Genomic DNA, 27,542 nt, shown 5'->3' with positions numbered 1-27,542 from the left:
GGTGGCCAGTGACCCACTCACTCATTTATGGGATTTGTCTCTTTCTGCCCGTGCGTCATACAACCTCCTATTTCCCAGAGCTTTGGCTAACACCATACTTAAAAGTGGAATATTTTCCAGACACACAGTTGATTATGACCAAGTGATAAAATGAAAGATTAGATTGTCGTACCTAGAGCAGAACGTCTGAACCTGGCCCTGGTGATGATTCACTTCTGGTTGTGGGGGTGTGGGGAAGAGAGAGGAGAGAGGGAGAGGGAGAGGGAGAGGGAGAGGGAGAGGGAGAGGGAGAGAGAGAGAGAGAGAGAGAGAGAGAGAGAGAGAGAGGGAGGGAGGGAGGGAGGGAGGGAGGAGCATGGGCATCAGGTTGTGGGTTCTAATCCCAGCTCCACCACTTATCAGCTGTGTGACTTTGGGGAAGTCACTTTACTTCTCTGGGCCTCAGTTATCTCATCTGTAAAATGAGGATCAAGACTGTGAGCCTCAAGTGGGACAACCTGATCATCTTGTATTCTCCCTAGTGCTTAGAACAGTGCTTGGCACATAGTAAGCACCTGACAAATGTCAACATTATTATTATTATTATTACTATCCTTTCATGCCACCAAAGAACAATTTGGGACATATAATCTACTAATTCTAAATGACTATTTTTTTTGCTCAAAATAGAATAGAATATCTAATGCTCTGGAAGTAATAATAATAATTATAATAATAATAATAATAATAATGGCATTTGTTAAGCACTTATGATGTGCAAAGCACTGTTCTAAGCACTAGGGAGGATACAGGGTGATCAGGTTGTCCCACGTGGGGCTCACAGTCTTGATCCCCATTTTACAGATGAGGTAACTGAGGCATAGAGAAGTTAAGTGACTTGCCCAAAGTCACACATCTGACAAGTGGTGGAGCTGGGATTTGAACCCATGACCTCTGACTCCCAAGCCCATGCTCTTTCCACTGAACCACACTGCTGCTCTCAGCAGAGAGAGGGAAGGAAATGGAGAGAGAGAGAGAGAGGAAAAAGTAAAGGATAGATGGGAAGAGAGGGTGAAAGAAGAGATGTGCAGGCTGAAAAGGTAGTACAGACCTAGACAGGGGCAGAAAGAGGAAGGTAAAGGGAATAAGACAAAAGGTTTTACATCATTCTCCACTTTACCTTCCACCAGAGCTACATCCTGCCTTTAGGTCCTGTTGCAGATTCCTAAAAAGGTCCTGAAATGGCAATCTCAATTTTAGGTGTCATCCCTTCCAAAGTTACTTTAACTCAAGTCCATTTGACAACTGTTGGCCATTTTGAATTTTCAGAGACATCACTTATCCTCTATCTCCTCTGCAGATTTTACACAGGGAACAAGCCCAGTGCCAACATGTGTGCACACTTCCTGTAGCTTTATAACTGTGAGGAGGATGCAAGGATATTCCTAGGGGTAATATGGCTCCTTAAAAAGCAGGAAATGTAAATTCAGAAGAGAAATTCAAGCCCTTAAAGGCAGTAGTGTACTGTATTGAATTGACCAATTTTTCCCCACATAATAATAAATAATGGCATTTGTTAAGCACTTACTATATGCAAAGCACTGTTCTAAGTGCTCAGGGGATACAAAGTGATCAGGTTGTCCCACATGGGGCTCACAGTCCTAATCCCCATTTTACAGATGAGGTAATTGGCTCAGAGAAGTTAAGTGACTTGCCCAAGGTCACACAGCAGACATGTGGCGGAGCCAGGATTAGAATCCATGACCTCTGACTCCCATGCCCTTGCTCTTTCCACTGTAACCAGCTCAGAACTCCAACTTAAACAACAATCTGCCTTGACTATTTCCCTTAAAGACATCAAATAAAATTAGCCTTTCTGGCTTCTAGTTCAAACTTAAATCTTTTGAAGACAGTAAAACTGATTTTGCAGTAATGACCAAATTACAAATTTAAACAATTTTGTAATATTTTTGGAAAATCTGGTAAAATATACAAAACTGGTACATTTGAATCTAGATCATCTTCAGGTTGATAGAAATCTGTCCCCTTAATACTAACTAAATTCACCACAGTAATCAAGATCAGCCTTATTTGCACTATTCATTCGTTCGTTCATTCAGTCGTATTTATTGAGCAGATATGTACACAAGTATACTGCATCCTAATCTTCCTGGACTTTTCATCTGCCTTCAAAACTGTTAACCACCTCCTTCTCTTGGAATCTTATCTAGCCTTGGCTTCCCTAACACTGTCCTCGCTAGGTTCTCCTCCTATCACACTGGCCGCTCATTCTCAGTCTCTTTTAACAGGTTTCTCCTCTCCTTCCCACCCTTAAATGTGGGAGTCATTCATTCATTCATTCAATTGTATTTATTGAGTGCTTAGTGTGTGCAGAGCACTGTACTAAGTGCTTGGGAAGTACAAGTTGGCAACATATACAGTTCCTCCCCAACAGCGGGCTCACAGTCTAGAAGGGGGAGACAGACAACAAAACAAAACATATTAACAAAATAAAGTAAATAGAATAAATATGTACAAGTAAAATTGAGTAATAAATACGTACAAACATATATACGTATATACGGGTGCTGTGGGGAGGGGAAGGAGGTAAGGTCGGGGGGAGGGGGAGGGGGAGGAGGGGAAGAGGAACAAGGGGGCTCAGTCTGGGAAGGCCTCCTGGAGGAGGTGAGCCCTCAGTAGGGCTTTGAAGGGAGAAAGAGAGCTAGCTTGGCAGATGTGCAGAGGGAGGGCATTCCAGGCCAGGGGGATGACGTGGACCGGGGGTCGACGGCGGGACAGGCGAGAACAAGGGACAGTGAGGAGATTAGTGGCAGAGGAGCGGAGGGTGTGGGCTGGGCTGTAGAAGGAGAGAAGGGAGGTGAGGTAGGAGGGGGCGAGGTGATGGAGAGCCTTGAAGCTGAGGGTGAGGAGTTTTTGCCTGATGCATAGGTTAATTGGTAGCCACTGAAGTCCTCAAGACTCAGTTCTGTGTCCCCTTCTATATCTACACCCACTCCCTTGGAGAACTCATTTGTTACCATGGCTTCAACTAACATCTCTATGCAGATGATTTCTAAATCTACCACTCCAGCCCCAATCTCTCCTCTATAATTTCACATTTTCTTCTGCCTTCAGAATATTTCTACCTGTATGACCTGCTGACGCTTTGAACTTAACACATCCGTAACAATCTCTCATCTTCCCATCCAAAGCCTGACATTCACTTGACTTTCTCACCACAGTACGCAGTAATCTAAATACTTATCTTATCCCACCTGTACTACTGCATTGGCCTCCCTGCCTCCTGTCTCTCCCTGATCCAATCCATAATTCATTCTGCTGCCTACATCATTTTTCTACAAAACCATTCAATCCATACCTCCCTACTTTTCAATTTCCCATCCTCCTCCTCACCAAAGAGAAATTCCTAACTACTGGCTTTAAAGCACTTAGTCAATTTCCCCCGTCCTATCTTACCTCATGGATTTTCTACAACAACCCAGTTAGCTCACTTCACTTTCATAAGGACAATGTACTCACTGTACCTCCATCTCATTTATCTCCCTACCAATCCCTTACCCATGTATTGCCTTAGCCTAGAACCCTCTCCCACTTCATATCCAACAGATGATCACTCTTCACAGCTTCAAATCCTTATTAAAATCACATATACTTCAAGAAGCCTTCCCCCAACTAAACCTTCATTTCCCCTACTCCCTTTCCCTTCCATCACCCTTGAAGTTGAATTTGTACCCTTTATTCACCCCACCCTCAGACCCTACTCTTCCAAATGCTTAGAACCCAAGTCTGCACACAGTAAGTGCTCCATAAATACAATTGACTGATTGATCTTTCCACTAGAGACACTGCTATAAATGTCCTTTACCATATTCCGAATAATTATGATTGTTTCCACAGAACTTACTTATATTTTTGGGGGACACTGTTGGTTAAAGGTAGATTATTGGCCTTGGTTCAGGAACCAATCCCCCATTTACAACACTGTTCCTAAACTAAAAGTTGTTATGTACATTTCAACTTGTAATATGATTGCTTCCTTAAAAATGCTACTTACATTCGGGCAGGCTTTTGATTTGCATGAAGACAGTAAGTGTAGGGTTGGCTTTTGACAGTACTTGGAGTAAACAGCTGCCAATTTATAGGGCATGTCACGATTCGGGAGCTTGCAGCCTGAGTTAGAGGTGATATGTATGTTTGGGAGCGGGGGCCTGTGAGGGGGAAACAATTTTTTCTGGGCCTTGGAGGCAGGTTAGGGAAGCAACATGGCCTTGTGGAAAGAACTCAGGCCTAGGGGGCAGAGGACCTGGATTCTAATCCCAGTTTTGCCAACTGCACTGTGTGACTTCTGATAAGTCACTTAACTTCTCTGTGCCTCAGTTTCCTCAACTGTAAAATGGTGATGAAATACCTGTTCTCCCTCTTACTTAGACTATGAGCCCTGTGTGGGACCAGGAACTGTGTTTCAACTGATTACCTTGTGTCTACCCCAGCGCTTAGAACAATGCTTGACCCCCTAGAAGGCACTTTAATACCACAAAAATAATTATCATGAGATGATACCACACAGAACAGGGTAGGATAGCAATTTTATCTCTCCCTCGATGGCCAAATGACTGAAGCCAACCCTGAGTAAGGACACATAAATACAATCCACAGGTCTGGGTGTCAGAAGTCCTGGATTCTAATCCAGATTCCACCATTTGCCTTCTGTGTGATCTTGGGCAAGTCATCTAATTTTTTGGTGCCCCAATTTCTTCATCTATAAAATGGGAACTCAATACCTGTTCTTCCTCATACTTAGATATGATCCTCATATGGGACAGGGACTGTGTCTGACCTAATTATCTTTTATCTAAGCCAGTGTACAGGTGAGAGCTTAGCATTTAGTAACTGCTTAACAAATACTACAGTGATTATTATGATTATTTCCTTGCAGTCAAATAAACACATCAGTGACTGCCTGGCAATTCCAATTCCATTCCACCTCTTCCCCCACATGCCCTCTGCTTCTCCTGTCTCACCATCTCCACCTTCCATAAATTTTACTTCCCTTTTACCCATGCAGTCTCCCATGACTCCTACCCCTGAATGTTCTCATACCCCATTTCCTCTCTTCTGATGTCACCTTTTGATTTTTTTAAAATTTATATCACTGGACCAATGCTTCCTCCAGCTGTAACCCACCTTCCAGAACTGCCAAAGCCACGGGCAGAGGTCCAAACCAGTCAGGGCCTATACTTTAGCAGTTTTCAAAAGTGGGTACCAGACTGGGCAAGGAAGTTCTGGTTTTCTCCCAGTACCTACAGTGACGCAGTCCTAGGATCCAAGTGTGTCACCTCTCCTCCCAGAGCTCAACATCTTGCTGGCAGGAAGAGTAATTTTAGATGATCTTGGTAACTGGTAATAATCTTAAGAAATGAAATCAGAGTCCAGTTGGTGTTGGGAAATAATAGGTGAACTTGAATGAGTAAAATACTACTAATAATAATGATTTGTAGTATTTAAGCCCCTATGTGCCAAGCACTGTACTGAGCCTGATACAAGATAATTATGTTGGCCCTAATCTCTGTCCTACATAAGGCTCGCAGTCTAAATAGGAGGGAGGGAAGTTATTTAATCTTATTTTACAGAAGAGGAAACTGAGGCACAGAATACTTAAGCAACTTGCCCTAGTTCACATAGCAGGTAAGTGATAGAGCCAGGATTAGAACCCAGGTCTCTTGACTCCCAGGCTGGTTCTCTTTCCCCTAGGCTCCTCAAAGTCTCAAACCCAAAGCTACTATTTCTGCAATTTAACCCTATATTTCTAAAATGGATTTCTCCAAAGAACATTTTCCATTTCTGGGATAGCCATGTTTCCCAAGGGTGTGCAAAAGAGCTTGTATTTGTTTTGACATTGTTGGGTTAGTGGCAGGGTGGGTGTTGAGAGAGTAAGGAGGAAAGTAAGGTTGTTAAATGTGTCTCTTACTTGCCATCTTGGACATTAACCTGGCCTACTGGGCTAAGGTGGTAGTCTGACCCTGATTTTTAAAGAGTTAAATATCTGATAAAGAATTGCATACTTGACAAAGACCCACAGTACATTCACCATTCTAGACTGTGAGCCCATTGTTGGGTAGGGACCATTGCTATATGTTGCCAACTTGTACTTCCCAAGCACTTAGTACAGTGCTCTGCACCCAGTAAGCGCTCAATAAATATGACTGAATGAATGAATGATCATCTTAAATTTACATTTTCATATTTTGAGATTGCAAAAAGAAACTCAAATCAATGCTCAAAGGATTTACAACTTAAGTGCTCTTCCTATGCCATATAGTGTACATCCAATATTTACTTTTTTGATTTCTATAATAGTCTAGGATTTTTATGAGTATGTCACAGTTCCAGTTAAAAAGGTTTCTTGTATTTTAACTGGTACCGCTCACAAGGGTCTATCTTTGCAAGGGTGTATGTTTAAAAAATCAACAGTTGAGACTATAGAAGGAGATTACTGTGTGGATACTTGTGGGTCTTTTTTGTAAGCACAGTCACTTAAAATATTTTTTCATCAATCTTCATTGCATCCACTCTAGGTTTATTCATATTTATATTCCACTGTGCTATGAAAGAGAATGTCCAAAAGCAGTGGAGGAGACATCTCTGCTGTGGGAGATTCCGTTTAGCGGACAACTCAGGTAAAAGCACATTTTTTAATGCATTTTTTGCATAAAGAAAAAATAAATATAAAGGACTAAGAAAGGCTGCTTGCTATTTTGTACTTAGCAATCCAGTTCAAATCATCATTATTGGTATTTATTGAGTGCTTAGTGTATGTACAGTACTGCTTTTAGTTTAAATGGCAAATAATGACTGAACAAAGAACATAAGGACAAGTGGCTCTGATAAATGTATATGTCTGGATATCAATTATGATGTCACAAGGGTAGGGTCTTGAGGAAAACCAATCTGTGGTATTTAGTGAGTGCTTACCATGTGCAGAGCACTATTTTTAGTGCTTGGGAAAGTTGGTAGACACAATCCCAGGCCAAGATCTTATCTAGAAGGGGAGACAAACATTTACATAAATTACAGAAAGGGGAAATGGCAGTGTAAAGATATCTTCATAACTGCTAAGTAGCTGAGGCTGGGGTGAATATCAAGTGTTTAACGGGTACAGAGCCTAGTGCAGAGGCAATGCAGAGCAAAGGGCAGGTAGGGGAAATGTGGGTATAGGGAAGGCAACATGGAGACAATTTTGGTAGGATTTTGAAGGTCGGGAGAGTGGTAATCTGTCATCTATAAAGGGGGAGAGAGTTTCATATCAGAGGGAGGATGTGGGCAAAGGTGCAACAGTGAGCTAGGAGAGAATGAGGTACAGTGAGAAGGTTGATGTCAGAAGAGCGAAATGTGTGGGCTGTCCCCCTTCTAGACTGTGAGCCCATTGTTTGGTAGGGACCATCTCTATATGTTGATGATTTGTACTTCCCAAGCACTTAGTACAGTGCTCTGCACACAGTAAGTGATCAATAAATACGATTGAATGAATGAATGCATGAATACCATTGAGGTAAGGTAGATCTGGGAGAACTGATTGAGTGCCTTAAAACGAATGGTAAGTAGTTTCTGTTTGATACAGAGGTGGATGTGCAACCACTAGAGGCTTTTGAGGAGTGGGGACACGTGGACTAAATGTCTTTTTCTAGGAAAATAATCCAGTCAGCAGAGTGAAGTATGGACTAGGGAGGCGAGAGTCAGGAGGCTGATGCAGTAATCAAGGCAGAAAATGACGAGTGCTTGCGTCAGCATAGTAGCAGGTTGGATGGAGGGGAAAGGGCAGATTCTAGACATGTTGTGTAGGTAGAACCAATAGGATTGGTGACGGAGTGAATAAGAGGGTTGAATGAGAGAGATGGAAGGTGAGGAGCTCTGTTTTGGACAAAAATCTGAGAAGGAAATTGTTTTTACCATTAGCTGAAAATGTTTTACATCTATCAGACTACTGGTCTAGGATTCTTTATAAAGACTTATTTTTTTCCCCAAAAAGAAATTCTAGCTAGGATCCTTCCACTTAATATCAGTTTATCACCGTTTCATCAAATAATAATCCATAGGCAACCGCGAAAGATGCTAGAAAACAAGTTGCCCCAAAATCATGCCACGGAAATCTTTGATGGGGAAATTTGCATTTATTCTTTCAGATTGGAGCAAGACAGCAACCAACATCATCAAGAAAAGTTCAGACAATTTAGGCAAGTCTTTGTCTTCAAGCTCCATTGGCTCCAACTCCACCTACCTTACATCCAAATCTAAATCAAATTCAACTACATACTTCAAAAGGAACAGCCATCCTGGTAAGGCTTTTACTCTCATGAAACCAAATGTTTTCCTGGCAGGGTTCTTACTGAATTTACGTTAGGGGAGTCATCCTGTCCTATTTTCTTGCCAAAATGGCTGAATGAAGAAGAGGGCCCAGATTTCAATTATTTAATGTTGGGCATGCCTGGCTGTTTAACCAGCTTTCATGGAAAGATTTAACCAGGTTAATGCTCTGGGACAAAGGAAGGCTGATAGCATTCCTCCATTCAAAGACACTAGCAGAGCTAAACCTCTGGTGTACCAGTATGTTACAACCAGTATGTTACATTACCTGTGGTGGAGGAGGGGAGGGGAGAGAGAGAGAGATTCCCAAAAGAAATGGAAGAAATATCTGCTGAAGGTTTCCTGACAAGACTTCAGGAAAGACAGATTCTGGAAAAAGTTAGCATGTTTCTTATTTTACATTAAGTGGAGATTGTTCCACCGAGGTTGCATTAGTGCTTAATTCTTTTTATGACCACCATAGTCTGGGAATTGAACATCTTTTGTCCAAGTGTTGGAAAGAACACTTGTCCTCCAATTTTAAAGAATGAGATCTTGTTTCTTTACTAAAGGGTTATAAGGCAAGACAGGCTGCAACAGTGAACACAGTCAAGTTGATGAGTACACCAGCCATGCTTCAATCCATTATGGCTGGATCCATTTGGAGCCAAAGCAACCCTAACTTTAAAAATCATCCTACCCCTAATCCCATATATCTTAAATGATGTGTATTTGTATATATACATTTCCAATATTTTACCATACCTAAATGCAATTCAAAAAAATGGAGTAGTGTGTTAATACATGAGAAATGTACTGTATCCTCTAAATTGTAAAGCAGTTTAAGGGGACCAGGAGTAATTTAAAATCCACATATCAAGAGTTTTGGCAGTACTAACCAATCATCATCATCAATGGTATTTGAGTGTTTACTGTGTTCAGAGCACTGAACTAATTAATATCCAGTGAATAGTACCACTAGAAATTGTTTCGCCAAAGACATACTAAAAATATTTGTTTTTATCATTATTAGTAGTAATAATAATAATGATACTTGTTAAGTGCTTATTATGTGCCAAGCACTGTACTAAGCACTGGGGTAGATACAAGGTAATCAGGTTGTCCCACGTGGGGCTCACAGTCTTAATCCCCATTTTATAGATGAAGTAACTGAGGCACAGAGAAGTTAAGTGACTTGCCAAAAGTCACACAGCTGATAAGTGGCAGAGCTGGAATTAGAACCCATGACCTCTAACTCCCAAGCCCATGTTCTTTCCACTAAGCCATGCTGCTTCTCACTTAAGTGATTTGGATGTGTCTACGACTTTAAAAATGAAACTGAATTACAAAAAAAAAAAAAGATTTTCAGTAAGACCAGTTAATCATTCAACTGGGATTAATTTTTTTAGAGCTCTCTGAAACAAACCTAGATCATTTTATTTTGCTAAAGTTTTCTCAATCATTTTTATTAGAATTTAAAAAATCTGTAATTTCCAACGTTTCACTTTCTGATCTGGTGTATGGAATGACTGGATTTAATTTAGGGTGAACTGTGTAGAAGGTGTGTATCTTCATTGTGTTTACTTGGTTATTACTCCCTGGAATTGATTTGGACATTCATATGTTTATGGTATAGATAATATCTTCTAAGAGCATTCCTTCAGCAAAGGTGAAAACCATTCAGGTAAAATGTTCATTGCTTGATTGAATGCATGAAGTCTCAGCAAAGTATTGGTTGGGGGATGTTTGCATGAAGTCTCCAGTGAGCCTAAAGCCCACTGCTGAATCAGAAGCATTGCTTGCTTTTCTCCGTACATCTCATCATGCACGATGATACTTCTACTTCCCCTTTCAAATCTGGATGTGCTGAAATCCAGGCAGGGCAGTGTGCTTCATTATTTGGCTCTCCTCTGCATGGGTGTTTGCAAGTCTACCCTTTTAAAGCAATGTACCATGATTTGGCATCAGGTTATATCATGTAAAATTACAGCCAAAATGGATTTTTAAAGGACTGCAGAGACAGGGGTAGGGGGGGAAACTATGTCAAAGCTGGTACATTCATAGAAGTGGTAAATGAGAAAGAGCTGCTCTTTAAGAATTTTTATCTGCTTGATAACAGCCTGGGGCTATATGAGCTTCATTCCCATAGTCATTGGTTTTTGGTCATTTATCTACCACACAATTCACTGTACACAATTATTATTATTATTACATAGTAATGATAATAATTGTTATTTGTTAAGCACTTACTATGTGCGCTATACTAAGCACTATTGAAGATACAAGATAATCAGGTCAGACACATCAAGCTCACAGTTAAGTGGGAAGGAGAATGGGTATTGGATTCCCATTTTATAGATGAAGAAACTAAGTTAAGTGATTTGCTCAAGGTCACACAGCTGGCAAGAGGGGGGAGCCAGAATTAGAACTCATGTCCTCTGACTTCTGTGCCCATGCTTCTTCCACTAGGTTACCCTATTTCCCGGCTTCTTCATTCAACTCTTTTATACTGAAAACTATTTTCAAAGAACTAGAAAATTGGAGAAGCAGTGCAACCTAGTAGGTAGAGGACAGACTTGGGAATCAGAAGGACCTGGATTCTAATCCTAGCTCTACCCCTTACCTGCTGTGTGACCTTGGGCAAGTCATTTAACATCGCTGAGCCTCAGTTCTCTCATCTGCAAAATGGGAAGTCAGTACCTGTTCTCACTCCTACTTAGACTGTGAGCCCCATGTGGGACAAGGACTGTGTCCAACTTGATTAGCTTGTATCTACTCCAGCACTTGACACAACAAGCACTTAAAAATTACCATTTAAAAAAAGCTATTCACATTCAGAATTTGCCGAATTTGGAATAGATTCTAACTTCTCTTTCTGAAATAGGGCACATCCTCCCAGTGGAGCCTGTAGAAATCTCAGCTATGTACCAAGGAAACAGGAGTCTATTGCAATAAAGAACATAATAGTCAGTTTGGGGCATCAAAATATGTGCTATATGATAATGGGTGATTCCAAAGCAGAAGGTTTTCTGAGTTGATGGTTTTTGAAAACCACTAATTTTGATCAATGAGGAATGAAGATCATAGAAAAAAATTAATAGAAAACCACTGGCTAGTGAATAAGCAATTGGGAATAGCACACAAAAGAATCATTTGGCTCACTCTGCCCTTAGTCTCTTATGGCTGAGCACTTCTCCAAGCAATGCAGATTGGTAATTCTGGTACTCTTTAATCCACTCCTTTTTCCAGCTATGAATGAAGTTGTATATTGATTGTCTGTTCTTCATTCCTACTTCCATTTGCTACCAAATGGCAACACTTTTTGTTTTAATTTGCATATTGTTTCTTGCATAGTCCTGCTCAGTGTCAGGATGAAAAGAATGCATTGTGTTTATCAAAAAGAGTATAATTTGGTGAAAGTAATTTTCTTCACTAATTGGTGTATTTGGTAATTTTATCAAACTATGCATCCAAATGAGACTTTAAGATATTTATGTTGAGAAAACCTCCCTCCCCTGCCTCCAACCTAGGTCTTGCCCAGGGTAAACTTATTTGCCTCCCAAAGAAACACAGGGCTCACAGCAATACAACACTTATGAGAGCTAATGGTTGCCAACCCTATGAGCTCTCTCTCCTGGCTGACTTTAGGCACTGAAACAAAGTAGAATGGAGGAAGGCTTCAAACCACCACCTCCACTAAGCCAGCCAGCTTTAGAAATGAGGGGTTTGCAGAGAGTTCACAAGCTGAGGAAACCCTGAGATCCAGGGTCTTGGCTGGGTTTGGTTCCTCAGCAGGTTCATCACTCAGCAGCATGGTCACATATTTCAAGTCCAAAATACATGTGGAAACTAAAAACCTTGGATGTCATTTTTGTTTCTGTAATTCTAAACAATCAGAATTCCACTTCTTCCTAAATTCCTCTAACTCATAAACCAGAACCAGGGCTGGCTCAAGCCCTGACTCCAGCACCCTAGGCGGTAGGAAGGAACACAGAAGACAAGCCAAAAAGTGAGAAGTAAAAGTCAGAAAGAGGTGCCTGCCCCAAGCCAAAGAGCTCCATTACCAGTTATCTATTGCAACTTGTAATAGAGTTGGACCTAACCATAACTCTTTTAATGTAACCTCTATCAGTGGTGCAGAGGAGGTGGAACTTTTATATTGCTCTGCGAGTTCAGCTGATGACCTTTCTTTGGCAATTTCCAGGGTTGTTTTCCTTAGGTTCTTTAAAAAATATCAGTTTTCCCAAAATACCATCTATATAATATCCGTTATCAAATCTAGAGCCAAGCTATCACAGAAAGGCATATTGAGGAGCATCACTCAGAGGCCGAATATGTGAAAATCAATTGGTATAGGCCGTGATTTGATTGAAGTTCGATTCCTCTACTCCTTGAATCAGTCATGCCTTAGTGCACATAGGGGGATGGGGATAAGTCACCAGTACAGATTGTTCCCTAACTACCTCTTTCACTTCCAACAGATAATATCTTTGTGGACAAAACATCAGCAAAATTAACCCACGATGATGGAGAGCAAACATCAATCATCCCAGTCCACCAGGTCATTGACAAAGTTAAAGATTACTGTAATGCTCACTCCGACAACTTCTATAAAAACATCATCATGTCTGACACCTTCAGCCATAGCACAAAGTTTTAAGAGTGCCCTTTGCCAGAGCAAGGGAATCAGAAACTAAATGCCAGGAAAAATGGTGATGACCCTACAGAGAAGGAAAAATTGTCCCGCCAATTGTAGATGTTTTACCTGCCTATTTTACTTGGCTACCAAAGCAGAGTTGAAAGCTGAGTTTTCAGGATGAATGTTTGTTAAATAATTGAATGCATCTCCTCAATGCCTTACTGCCATGATGGAGGATTTTCCACCATCCTTGGTGCTTCAGCTGGGTGGCAGCAATTTGTCTGAACCATAAATTTAAGTTGAGTAACATTGACAGATAGTACTTGGAGCACTTAAAAAAGTTAAAACTGAAAAAAAATGAAAGTTTACCCTACTTAAGTTTCCACGAATGTGATATTTTTTTCTATGTAATATTTCTCTTTTTCAAAAAGAAGATGTGTTTTCATTACCATGTTTGATTACTCACAATTACTCCCCCAACCCACCCCGCCAGTGCTGGGTATTTTTTTTTTTGTGTGTGTGTGTGTGTGTGTGTGTGTATTTTTCCTGGTAGATTGCTTCAAATGGAGGTTAAAATCTTCAGGATTGCCACAGAGATTATTTCAACCACAAATAAAATTAAATCTTGAATTCCTTGGAACAAGAGCACAGAGGACTCTCCCATTACATTCAAAAACTCATTTTTCTAAGGATTCTGGGCCATGCATAGTCAAGAAAGAGTGTGCTCTGCCAAAAAAAAATCATGCCTATTCATTTGTATTACCATTTTCTAGAGGTATTCAGACCTAACCACCAGTGTCAATATTTGAAATATTCCCCATCACAGTGATGATGCCCACCTTCCAGTTCATCTGATACAGCTCTAACCTGCAACCTACTAACATGACCATGACTGGCTTATACCAGTGGCCACAGTGTCTCCAGTATGCCTGCAAAGAATTATTTTCCATCCCATGTTAGAGGAGAGCATACTATGGAGAGCCTGAGCTTTAATTACAAAAGCTGGAGGGAGTTACAGAAGCTCTAGGCAGCCAAGTTTGGGATCCCAAGAATAGCAAGCAAATTCCAGGCTATAGACAAACCACAGAAGAACCTTTATCTGTCCAAGGGCTTCCCCATCCTCTCTTTCCACCCTAGCTGGTACCCACCCCAGTGCTTAGTACAGTGCCTGGTACATAGTAAGGTGCTTTACAAATACTATCATTATTGTTATTATTATCATTACCCTCAGCTGTCCCTAGACTCTTTTTTGAAATAAAAGCAAAATTCATAGAGCCCAAGCCTAAGGTCCACCCAGTTGCTAGGACATTTCAGTTACCCAAATAGCAATCATAACTGGAACCACTTTTCATAGTATCTGAGAACCTACATGAATAAGGAGTTCACAGTGCCTGCTGGGAGGTTATCTGCACTTTTTTCTTGTATATTAAAGCAAAGGTTATGTGCACATGCCCTTCCATGGTACAGGGTCAGTCAACAAATGGCATTCATTAAGTGCTTACCATGTGCTGATCACTGTGCTAAAGCCTTGGCAAAAACTATAACAGAGTTGGTAGATGTGATCACTGCTCACAAGGAGCTTGCAGTCTAAAGGAGGAGCTCACAGATGATGTAAACATTTCCTCCAGCTACCATGAAAAGGGATATTAGAAAGTGATGCAGGTGACGTTTTCACTGGTCCTCAAGACATTTTCAGAAAATACCTGCTTCCTCAGTGATCATGTACAGCAAGAAGGCCTTTTATATGCTAAGTAAACATTTCAAGAACCCCATTTTTTAAATCAAAAAGATTGGGTGAAACAATTTGTAAGGAAGAATGTAACAATTTTACATGAGCAACTGATAGTATCAGAGATCAAGAGGCTGGAATTGGCAGACCCTTGAAGACAGGGAACTGGGCAAGATAACTTTGGTGGTCTTTTCTAGCATTTTGAGTTGACAGTTTTTTTTAATCAGTTTGTCATTTTGCCTAAAAACACTTGAAAATGCCAAATAGACCTTTTGGCCAAAGGCTACACACCACCAGTCTAGTTTTATTCCTTGATGCTCAGCTGGAAACGGAGATGTTAGCCACTGGTTTTGAGGGGGAGTATCTGGTGATGCCATTCTCCGAGGGCTGTGGGTGTGTGCCAATTTGTTGCCCTTATTAAAACTACTTTTGTTATTTTTATGCCATATGGGAGCCATTGGTTGACTGATGCAGGTGAAGGAAGCGCTTTAAATAGCATAAATGGGAAACAAGAAGTAACTGTAAATCTTAGCACTAGAGCAGGAAAACTCCACTGAAGGGATCAAATCCTTCCCTCAAAGCCATTTTGATGAGAGAGAATGGAAGTGAAACACTCCATAACTGATGCCCTCATATGATACATATTTGTGTTCAGTTACCTTGATTCGACCTGTGATTGCTTCACCTTTGCTAAATGAAATGCATAATTATTCAAATTAGCGAGAGGGCAAAGTTCCTGGGTGGAGAATATAGGAACTAGCTGGGGGAACAGAAGAGAAATTACTTCTGGAAAATTAGGAATTAAAAGTGAGATGACACTGGGACAAATTTTGCCGTGACTACAAATAAGCAAATCTCACCTTCATTTAGTACCTGTGCTATGCAAGCCACATAGAGGAAGAAGAATTTGGCTCAGGGAGCATAATGGCTAAAGCTTTCAGATGAATGTCTAGTCAGTCTAGATTTTTCCTTATTGAGCCTTTTTTTTTTACTACCATGTAGTAGAGCCTTAAATTGTCTGTCAGCCCAGTGTCCAGAAGTGCTGTCAATTCCTGTCATTGTGGTTTGCCATGTAAAGATTTTGCTTTGTCTGCTGTTGACATAGCCTCCCTTGTATATATTTATTTATTTGTGTGGTTTAAAATGTCGACTTTAAAAAAATTTATTAGTTTGTCCTCTCACCTTGTTATTTTAATTAAGCTTCTTCTGGCAGGGAATGTGGAGTGACCTTGTGTATATTTTCCAAACTTCTGGTGAAACGGTTGGCTACAGTGCTATCTTTTACCGCATGACCAGGATGAAGAAAAATGACTGTGGGAGTAAATTGAACTATTAGTCAGTGGGCAGTTAGTACAGCTGATCTGCCTTTTGGCCAAAATGGAAAGAAATGTTTTTCAAATAAATACTTATGTTGCTCATGTTCCAGATTATTAAATTCTTTTATGAGTAAATGTTTGTGTTTCTTACTGTTCGATAGGAAAAGATTATTTGAATGCTGGAAAACAACCTGCCACCAATTAAATCTATGACATGGACTTGCTTGCCCAAACACCAGGAATGAATGTGTCCAGAAATATATCCAGCTCACTGGGGAATGAATGCATTTGACAGTTTCAGTTTTTCTCAGTGTGATTGATGCCCTGCCAAGCATTGAGGCTTACTGGAAGCAAGATAGGTTCTTTCACTGAGAAGCTATCAGCACTGAAAAGGAAACAAAGACAGGCTAGGGGTTTTGACAGCCCCAGGAAGGCTCTGATTCTCCTGCCTAGGGACCGCAGAATTTGGCCAATTTTGATTTGAGTGACAAAAGAGCAACCCCACCACAATTCCCTTGGTTCCTCTCCTTGCCTCCCCAGCCCTCCCTCCCTTCTGCTACAAATGCTATGATTCAATCAATCAGTGGTATTGAGTTCTCTTAGAGCCCTGTGCCTAGTAATAATAATTAGTAATTAGTAATAAAAAGTAATAATAATAATAATAATAATAATAACAATAATGGCATTTGTTAAGCGCTTACTATGTGCAGAGCACTGTTCTAAGCGCTGGGGGGGTTACAAGGTGATCAAGTTGTCCCAAGCGGGGCTCACAGTCTTAATCCCCATTTTACAGATGAGGTAACAGGCTTAGAGAAGTTAAGTGACTTGCCCAAGGTCACACAGCAGACATGTGGTGGAGCTGGGATTCAAACCCAAGACCTCTGACTCTGTTCTAAGCGCTGGGGGGGTTACAAGGTGATCAAGTTGTCCCAAGCGGGGCTCACAGTCTTAATCCCCATTTTACAGATGAGGTAACAGGCTTAGAGAAGTTAAGTGACTTGCCCAAGGTCACACAGCAGACATGTGGTGGAGCTGGGATTCAAACCCAAGACCTCTGACTCCAAAGCCCGGGTTCTTTCCACTGAGCCACGCTGCTTCTCTATAGAGTAGAATAGTAGTAATAGTAGTATAGTATATAGTAGTAAAGTAGAATATACTAGAGTAGGTAAGCATGATCTCTGCCTTCAAGGACCTTCATACATTGTGAGCCCCTTGAGGGACAGGGTCCATGTCTAATTCCCACCTGTTTACTCTTTTCCAGTGCTTAGTACAATGTTCTGCACCCAATCTTAGTAAATACTGTTAATTCTACTTCAGGGTAACCCCCTTCCCCAGAGACATCCCCCCCACCCCCCCCCAACCAGGCCAAATCTGACCTGGGAGTCGGAGGACCTGGTTCTAATCCTGGATCCACCACTTATTTGCTGTGTTACCCTGTGCAAGTATTTAACTTACCTGTGCCAGTTACCTCATCTGTAAAATGGGAATTAAGAATGTAAGCCCTATGTGGGACAGGGGCTCTGTATCTTGCATCTACCCCAGTGCTCAGTACAGTGTCTGGCAGGTAATAAGTGCTTAACAAATAGCAGATATTATTATCATTATTATTATTATCCTTCCTCATAAATGTTTATGCTGAACTTTCACTAGTGCAGCAGGTCATCTAATCACTACAGTGTAAGATCCGCTTAGCCAACTGCCATAAATCCAGCCAAACCATATTAAGAAAAACACTTAGAATTGCCAATGGCTCATTTACAGAAATATTAGTGTTACTTCAGAAACTCCAGAAATAAAAATTGATTTGATGTACCTCTCCAATTTATGTCCTACTAGATAAAATGTATTTTTGATATGTTTGAATTCTGGAGGATTTGGGGGGTTTTTAAATTGTGTTTTACACACAAATATCATTCCTCTCAACCCTAAAGACCCCCTTTTCCCCATTTCATAGTACTCTGGTTGAAGTAACTGCTTTGTTTTTCTACTCCCCTGGAGAAAATGAAAATAACTGTGAAAATGTCAAATGCTTGCATTCATATTCCACAGCCTATCAAAATAAGAAACTATTTTTCATTTCATCACCATAGCTGAAAACCTAGCAGAAATGTTAGAAAGTGAAGTAAAAATAAACCCAAAGCTTTGAAAAGCATGCCTCAATATTCTAAAAACCAAGTGGTAAAAGAATAGACAATCATCTGTCCTGGACTGTTAAAGAATTCACCTTGCCTGGAGGTTGGGCCAGATGATCTCTCTAGGTTCTTTCTAGCTCTACAGTTCTCTAATTGCATCCAAAAATCATTGACAGAAGTCACCTATCAAAATTGTTATATATTTAAGCAAAAATGATTCCTGTAGTTAGGACTGAAGAGTTTACACTTAAAGGAGAATTGGAATGGAGGCACATAACTGGTTCAGATGACTTTGTGGCATAGTTTTCCAGCTCTTTAATTCATTCAGTCATATTTATTGAGCATATACTGTGTGCAGAACACTGTACTAGGCTCTCCATCACCTCGCCCCCTCCTACCTCACCTCCCTTCTCTCCTTCTACAGCCCACCCCGCACCCTCCGCTCCTCTGCCATTAATCTCCTCACCGTACCTCGTTCTCGCCTGTCCCGCCATCGAACCCCGACCCACGTCATCCCCCGTGCCTGGAATGCTCTCCCTCTGCCCATCTGCCAAGCTAGCTCTCTTCCTCCCTTCAAGGCCCTACTGAGAGCTCACCTCCTCCAGGAGGCCTTCCCACACTGAGCCCCTTCCTTCCTCTCCCTCTCGCCCCCGTCTCCATCCCCCCATCGTACCTCCTTCCCTTCCCCACAGCACCTGTATATATGTTTGTACATAGTTGTTACTCTATTTATTTTACTTGTACATATCTATTCTATTTTATTAGTATGTTTGGTTTTGTTCTCTGTCTCCCCCCTTTTATACTGTGAGCCCACTGTTGGGTAGGGACTGTCTCTGTATGTTGCCAACTTGTACTTCCCAAGCACTTAGTACAGTGCTCTGAACACAGTAAGCGTTCAATAAATACGATTGATTGATTGAATAACCAGACACATTCCCTGCCTGCAACAAGCTCATCTCGAATGCCATGTCACCTAGGCAGCAATCCTTTGGACCATCTGACAGACTCTCCCTACCATTATGAGTATTCTTTCAATAAAAATGACTGCGAGCCACTTTTAAATAAAGGGTAAGACACAATGTTTCCATTGATTTGCCCTGTTTCCTCCTGCCTAATTCAGGATGTAGCTGTCACCTGTCCCATCCCTTTGCCTCAGGTCCTCAACATCTTCTCTGCATCTCTACAACCCATACACTTTGCTCAACTCAATGTTCCCACTATTTCTGTCAATATGGAGTTGTGCAACCCGTGGCTAAGTTGTATTCAACCTCCATGCACATCTGTTCTTCTAGAGCTCAGTACAAGGGTCCTGGAAAACACAAGTCCTTGGAGAGTTGGGCTTTGGAGGACACAGTTTGTTCAAGATTGAGAGTTCACAAGATTTGGGGTTACAGTATGAGACCAGAATGCCACCAGGTGAAGCTGCATATTCCTGATCCTAAAACAGCCAAGGTCACTGTCAACAACTGTGGAATTGTGAGTGTAAAGAAGGATGTAGCTTTCCAGGGAGAGTAAACTCCTCCTAGTGGCTCCACCTCCAGTAAAAGGTTGGTACACCGGAGTGGAGCAATCAGCTGGACTGGCACATCAAATGTGGTTAAAGAGCAGAAATCAGGTGCCCAAGTTGTAGATTCAAGATCTTTCACTAACACTAAATTCAATAAATAATACTTTTGAGGAATTAGAGCAAAAAAAGAGAAATAAATGAATTCTGTGCTTTTTTTTCCATTTGTCATGTTTGCTCATTTTTCCATTAAGAGCCAGAATTGTTTTTAGTCTCACATTTTAAATACCTTTCTGATTATCACTCAGTAGCCCCAAAGTGTCTCTCTTGTACTGAACAATTAGCCTAGATTAATGGGGGTGTGACTAAGATTCAGAGCCAGTCCCCAGACATGTGTACCAAATCCCGTAGAGGATACTATATGCTAAATAAATTACAGATTTTGGGGTCTTCTGCAGATTCTTCTCCCCAGATTTAACCCACTTCAGAAGATTCTTGCCTGCAAGTTGATCGTGGGTGGTATCAGTGGTACTCACTGAAAACCTACATGTGAACTAGTTGTGGGCAGGGACTGTGTCTATTATTATATTGTACTCTTCCAAGCGCTTAGTACAGTACTTTGAACACAATAAGTCAATAAATCTGACAATAATAATAATATTGATAACATTTATTAAGCACTTACTATGTGCAAAGCACTGTTCTAAGTGCTGGGGAGGTTACATGATGATCGGGTTGACCCATGGAGGGCTCACAATCTTAATCCCCATTTTACAGATGAGGTAACTGAGGCACAGAGAAGTTAAGTGACTTGCCCAAAGTCACACAGCTGGCAATTGGTGGAGCCAGGATTTGAACCCATGACCTCTGACTCCAAAGCCCATGCTCTTTCCACTGAGCCATGCTGCTTCTCTGACAATGAATGAATGAATATACGAAGTGCCTAGTAGTACAAGTTATGAATCCTGCCAATGAAAACTTGTAATCTAGTAATTAATTCTACATTTTTCCTATTTCTATCTCCTTCCCTTTTAGTGTTGTTTTAGCTAAGAGGCACACAAACACACACACCACTGTCCTTCATATTCAGTGATGCTACTGATGGTGAAATTTACCTAAGGATACTCATGGGATTGAGAAGCTCAATATGGGATCCCTTGTTGTGGTGTCATATTATTCTGGAAAGGAAACTTAAAAGGAGTTTCCATAATTCTTACCAGGCACATATTGTGGACTTAAAAGAAATGATTTGGAAAGAGGTGGTTAGAGGTGCCCCAATATGCCATGGACTCAGCCACTAAAGATGGAGTTTGTTTTACCACCAATTTTTTTCCCTGTTCTTCATTAGCCCTGCCTGGAAAGGACCAAACTGAATTGACATGTGGGATCTTATGCTTTATGAGGAAAGAAACACCTGATGAGAACCTGGCTGCTTCCCCACAACCTGGACTACCCAGGGCACCCACCATACCAAGAGGAACTCAGCAAGGCCAAAGCCACAGGATGCGAGAGAGAGAGGGACCAGATGAGATGCTTTATGATGATGATGATGATATTTGTTAAGCACTTACTATGTGCAAAGCACTGTTCTAAGCACTGGGAAGGATACAAGGTTATCAGATTGTCCCATGTGGGGCTCATAGTCTTCATCCCCATTTTACAGATGAGGTCACTGAGGCACAGAGAAGTTAATTGACTTGCCCAAAGTCTCACAGCTGACAATTGGCAGAGTCGGGATTTGAATCCATGACCTCTGACTCTCAAGCCCATGCTCTTTCCATTGAGCCATGCTGCTTCTCTATGGGAGAGCACCATGAATGCGTTTGTCTTTCATAAAGGATGAAAAGGAAAATAGTAGCTGACCTCGGGACACTCGAGAGCTTGAGCCATCATGAGCCATGCTTAGTACACAATGGGGTAGATAGAAGAAAATCAGTTTGGACATAATTCTTGCCCCAAATTGGGCTCACAGTCTAAGTAAAAGGGAGAGCAGGTATTGAATCCCCATTTTAAAGATGAGGAAACAATACATGTTTACTGCCTTAATGCACCTACTAAGAATGTTATTTGTTAAATGCTTACTATGTGCCAAGCACTTTACTAAGTGTGGGGTAGATATAAGCAAATCCCTCACAGGACTCATAGTCTCAATCCCCATTTTATTGATGAGGTATCCGAGACCCAAAGTGAAATGACTTGCCTAAACTACACAGCAGCAAGTGGCTGAGCTGGGATTAAAATCCATGATCTCTGACTCCCAAGCCTGTGCTCTCTCCACTCTGTCACAACTCTATAACAGTTAAGCTAGAGCACAGTCTACTAGCCTAACCCTGGGATCAAAAGATACCATGCACATTTTTTCTAATTAACATAGAATGGAGCAATTTACAAAAGCAAGAAACCAACAAGTAAAATAAGAAACAGTCCAAAACCCTGAGCATCCTATTACTACATCAACAACAAACATAAATCAAACAAAACTTCATATCAACATAAACCTATCATACTTCACTCTCCTGCCCGGATTATCTTTCTACAGAAATGTTCTGGGCATGTCACTCCCTCTCCTCAAAAAGCTCCAGTGGTTGCCTGCCAACCTCCATATCAAACAAAAACTCCTCACTATTGGCTTTAAAGTTCTTCATCACCTTGCCCTTTCTTATCTCATCTCCCTTCTCTCCTTCCACATCCCAGCCCACACACTCCATTCCTCTGGTGCTAACCTTCTCACTGTGCCTCATTCTCGCCTGTCCTGCTGTTGACCCCTGCCTGGCCCATGTCCTACCTCTGGCCTGGAATGCCTTCCCTCCTCAAATCTGCCAAACAGTCACACTTCCCCCCTTCAAAGCCCTACTGAAGGCTTGGCTCACCTCCTCCAAGAAGCCTTCCCAGACTAAGCCCCCCTTTTCCTAAGCTCTTCCTTCCCCTGCATCACCCTGACTTGCTCCCTTTGCCCTATCCCCCTCTCCCCGCACCACAGCACTTGTGTATATATGTACATATCTATAATTCTATTTATTTATATTGATGCCTGTTTGCTTGTTTTGATGTCAGTTTTCCCCCTTCTAGACTGTAAGCCCGTTTTGGGCAGGGATTGTCTTTATTGCTGAATTGTACTTTCCAAGGGCTTAGTACAGTGTTCTGCATACAGGAAGCACTCAATAAATATGATTGAATGAATGAATCAATCAGTGGTATTTATGGAGCACTTACTGTGTGCAGAGCACTGTACTAAGCCCTTGGAAGGGTACAGTACAGAATAATTGGTAGACATGTTCCCTTAAACCTTTAAGGTTTGTAAACTAATACAAAACAGCTAACCTAAAACATCCTATTAATTAAAACAAAGCAATGAGTAATAGACAAAAAGACCTATAGGAGTCATTTGAATCGCCTCAATTTATGATCACATAGTCTGCTTGATGGGCCTGATCCCAAGCTGTACCTTCAGATAAGAAGAAGAAACTAAATTTATAGCCACACACCAGATAACTAATTGTATTTGAAAGTTATATTCCCCCTGATAGTCATTTGTTCTCCACTCTGGAGCCTACGGGTTTATTCTGGATGGTTTCAATTCCTACACAATTTATAATTTTGCTTAAAAGAGTACTATATTGGCAAGTGAATGTGGTTAGAGAGGCACAATAATAGTTTTAAAATGGTATTTATTTAGCAATTTTTATGTGCTAGGCACTATACTAAGCACTGGGGTAGATCTACTAAGATGTAGATGTACTAAGTATTGGTTTAGATGCAAGCTAAAAAGGTTGGGCACAGTTCATGTCCCATGTGGGGCTCACAGTCTTAATCCCCATTTTACAGATGAGGTAACTGAGGAACAGAGAAGCTAAGTGACTTGCCCATGGTCACACAGCAGACAAGTGCTGGAGCTGGGATTAGAACCCAGGTCCTTCTGACACCCAGGCCCATGCTCTATCACTAGACAGTAAGCTCATCCTCTAGACTGTAAGCTCATTGTGGGCATAGAATGTGTCTGTTTATTGTTATACTGTACTCTCCAAAGTGCTGAGTACAGGGCTCTGCACACAGTAAGCGCTCAGTAAATACACTTGAATTGAATAAACTAGGTCATGCTGCTTCTCAATAATGATAATATTCATCATCATCATCATATTTCCTGCATGCTTTCAATGTCCTAAGTAAGCAAGCACTATAATAAGCACTATACAAGATAATCAAGTGCAATGCAGCCCGACATGGGGCTCCCAGTCTAAGTAGGAGAAAAGACAGGTATTTAATTCCCATTTTCCAGATGAGGAAACTGAGGCACAGAGAAGTGAGTTGCCCAAGGTCATACAGCAGGCAAGTGGCATAGCTGGCATTATTACCAGATCCTCTGACTTCCAGCCCTGGGCTCTTTCCATTATGCCACACTGATTCTTACGCAAGCCCTGGATGTATTTTTGTCTTATTGAGTACTGTAAAACTTCCACTGAAGAAGCAGGTCAGCCTTGCCCTATTGCCTTGTCAATCAATCATTGGTATTTTATGAGCATTTATTGTGTAATAAACAGAGTTAATGCCTATTTCCCCCTCTAAACTCTAAGCTGTAGCAATGTGGCCAGTTCAAAAAGTATGGGCCTGGGAATCAGAGAACACTCTGCCACATACCTGCTGTGTCACCTTGAGCAAGTCACTTAATTTCTCTGTGCCTCAGTTCCCTCATCTGCAAAATGGCAATGCAATACCTGTTCTCTTTTCTACTTAGAATTGAGCTCCATTTGGGAACTGATTATCATGTAATAATCTGATTATCTGATTATCTCCTCCTTCTAGACTGTGATTCCACTGTTGGGTAGGGACCGTCTCTATATGTTGCCAACTTGTACTTCCCAAGCGCTTAGTACAGTGCTCTGCACACAGTAAGTGTTCAATAAATATGATTGATTGATGAATCTATCCCAAAGCTAAATACAGTGTTTAGCACTTAGTAAGCATTTAAATATTATTATCATTATTATTACTGCCCACACTGAGCTATAGTCTAGGAAGGTGGACAGGCATTAATATAAGTAGCTAATTTACAGTGTGGCTTAGTGAAAGGAGCACAGGATTTGGAGTCAGAGGTCATGGGTTCAAATCCCGACTCCGCTAATTGTCAGCTGTGTGACTTTGGGCAAGTCACTTAACTTCTCTGTGTCTCAGTTCCCTCATCTGTAAAATGAGGATTAGGACTGTGAGCTCCCTATGGGACAACCTGATCCCCTTGTAACTGCCCCAGCACTTAGAACAGTGCTTTTCACATAGTAAGTGCTCAATAAATGCCATTATTATTATTATATGCAAATAAATTTGGGGGGCGGTGCTGAGAATGGGTAGAATCAAAGGGCAGTGATCCAAGTGCAGAGATGACACAATTCTCCCTTGTGGTGTTCTCAGTTCCAGCCCTGCTTTACACAATCTTCTTCATTTCACTAAGGCGCAGAGTCCAAAATGGCAATTCTAAATTCGGTCAAGGACTGCAGACCTACATTTGCTCCATTTTCTTGTGAGATTGTTAGTCCTTGTCCTTCTCTTTTACACAAATGCTGGAAAGAAAACCGATTTGGTCTGGCCCTCTGACTAGAGAAGTAGTTAAGTGAACAGATTTCCTTTCAAGCTCGGAAACCAAGAGATATTCCACTCAACATTAGGGAAATCATTATGTTGAAAGATCTGATGGAGAAAGCCCTGATTGTCTCTCAGCGACTGCTTAGTATTAATGATCCATCCCCTCACAAAGTAATATAGTCCATCTCTGTATTTCAGTAGTACAACCCCATGGGGAAAACACTTAAAATAATAATTCATAACAATTAGGTGATATTTGTTAAGCCACATAGTTAAGCACTGTGTGGCAAGGAAGCAATCATATTAATTTATTTTTAATGGCATTTATTAAGTGCTTACTATGTGCAAAGCACTGTTCTAAGCACTGGGGAGGTTACAAGGTGATCAGGTTGTCCCACGGGGGGCTCACAGTCTTAATCCCCATTTTACAGATGAGGGAACTGAGGCACAGAGACGTTAAATGACTTGCCCAAAGTCACATAGCTGACAAATTGTGGAGCAGGGATTTGAACCCATGACCTCTGACTCCAAAGCCCGGGCTCTTTCCACTGAGCCACACTGAGTACTTTCCATGTATAAGAACTTGGGAGAGTACAGTATAGCTGAGTTGGTAGGCATATTGCTCTGAACACAAGCCTGCACTAAATTTTTCCTCCCTTTTGGGAAAATAAACATGTCACAAAATTTAAAATTTGAAGCTCTATTATCAAATATTTATCATCAAATTATCAAGTCAGTAAAGCTTTTTTGAATGTGGTGCATGGTCACATTTATTCCAGGTCAGAATGTTCCCAGAATAAACATGAGGAGAACAAGTCACACAGGGCAACACACCATGGTGAGTGAGCAAATTCCCACCTTTCCTCACTTTCCCCCATTTTTTTCCCAATGCTTAGTAATTACTATTACTGCTACTTCTACTACTACTAAACTCTAAGGTTCAAAGGAGATTATTAGGCCAGGTGTAGTCCCTGCCACTCATGTGGCTCATAGTCTAAGTAAGAGGGACAACAGGCAGCATGGTGCAGTGGATAGAGCATGGGCCTGGGAATCAGAAGGTCATAGGTTCTAATTCCAGCTCTGCCACTTGTTTGCTGTGTGGCCTTGGGCAAATCACTTCACTTCTCTGTGCCTCAATTACCTCATCTGTAAAATGGGGATTAAGACTGTGAGCCCTATGCAGGACAGGGACTGTGTCCAAACCAATTTGTTTGTATCCACCCCAGTACTTAGTACAGTGCCTGGCACATAATAAGTGCTTAACAAATACCACAATTATTAACAGCACACAGAAGTTAAGCGATTTACCCAAGATCACACAGCAGGAAATTAGCATAGCAGGATTAGAATCCAGATCCTCTGACTCTCTGGTCCATAATCTTTCCCATAGCCTATGCTTCTTCCCTAACAGTAGCAGTCAAGCAGCAAACAGCAAGCCAGATTCAGCAATTCCCCCTAGCTCTGCTCAGACACACAGTGTCTCTTGTTGTACAAATCAAAAATGTAAAATTAAGTGCCTCCATTTAATAAACATCTTAGGTCCCCTGCACTCCAGAAGCCTACAAGGTTCCCTTTCAATCCTAGAAAGCCTTATATGGACACCAAAAATCAGAGTGGAATTGACTGCAGACTCAAAGCTCCCCTCTACCTCTGTTCAGTGTGCTGCACACAGAAAGTGCTCAATAAATACAACTGATTGATTATTTCAATCTCACAATGGTCCCAAGATGGCATTTGCACATTTCCCTTGTAGTTCCAGGAAAAGCTGTTATGTTACAGGGCACTGGCTCAGTCGCTGTTAGAGTCATTGGTAGAGTCAGTCAAGTCACATTATCTCCTAACCTGGCCCTGCTCATCCCATGAAAATCCAGATCAAATTCCCTACAAATGTATTAATTAGAATCACTTGCCTAGAGAATTTTACCACAGTTTTAGAATAATCAGTACTTCGTCATGAGAAACAGTTTTATTTTTTTCCCTTATCCACAAAAGCTATATAGGATTCTTAACATAGCTGTAGCTTTCTTCCAAATAATGTCCATTTCATTTGGAATTTGGTTTTTTTTCCTTCAAATAATTTGTTTTTCCTTAATATTTGTACTGCTATTTCATTTAGTCAATAATTGTTCAGAAATTATTTGAATGTGAAAATCCCCTTCAGGAATTTAGTTAAGGATTTTCAACATCTCATGCAGCACTTTCTTCGGGTTGATTTTCTGACGTGTTTCAAATTACTGTAAGAAAATAAGGCCCTACTAAGCCTCCCCTTTCTTTCTCCACCCATCATCTGTGTTATAGTCTACAAAAC

General features: G+C 41.1%; 1 protein-coding gene across 5 annotated transcripts in view; it reads left to right on the top strand.

Annotated features, from left to right (window-relative positions):
* ADGRG6 (adhesion G protein-coupled receptor G6) overlaps positions 1-16,159 on the top strand; it is a 180,876-nt gene extending 164,717 nt beyond the window's left edge. For 4 of the 5 annotated variants that reach the window (XM_038766793.1, XM_038766792.1, XM_038766790.1 and 1 more), the window contains 3 exons: positions 6,576-6,677; positions 8,181-8,333; positions 12,822-16,159. In XM_038766793.1, the coding sequence (XP_038622721.1) occupies positions 6,576-6,677; positions 8,181-8,333; positions 12,822-13,000 (434 nt within the window). In that variant the 3' untranslated portion in view covers positions 13,001-16,159. Of the gene's footprint in view, positions 1-6,575; positions 6,678-8,180; positions 8,334-9,976; positions 10,025-12,821 lie in introns of all 5 variants that reach the window. The other variant, XM_038766791.1, reaches the window with a different exon arrangement.
* The last annotated feature ends 11,383 nt before the right edge of the window (positions 16,160-27,542 follow it).

Source organism: Tachyglossus aculeatus, chromosome 2 (genome assembly GCF_015852505.1).
Source record: "Tachyglossus aculeatus isolate mTacAcu1 chromosome 2, mTacAcu1.pri, whole genome shotgun sequence".
In the NCBI taxonomy this organism is placed as follows: Eukaryota; Metazoa; Chordata; class Mammalia; order Monotremata; family Tachyglossidae; genus Tachyglossus; species Tachyglossus aculeatus.
The sequence above is the reverse complement of the archived record's forward strand: the minus strand, read 5'-3'. Positions and strand labels throughout refer to the sequence as shown.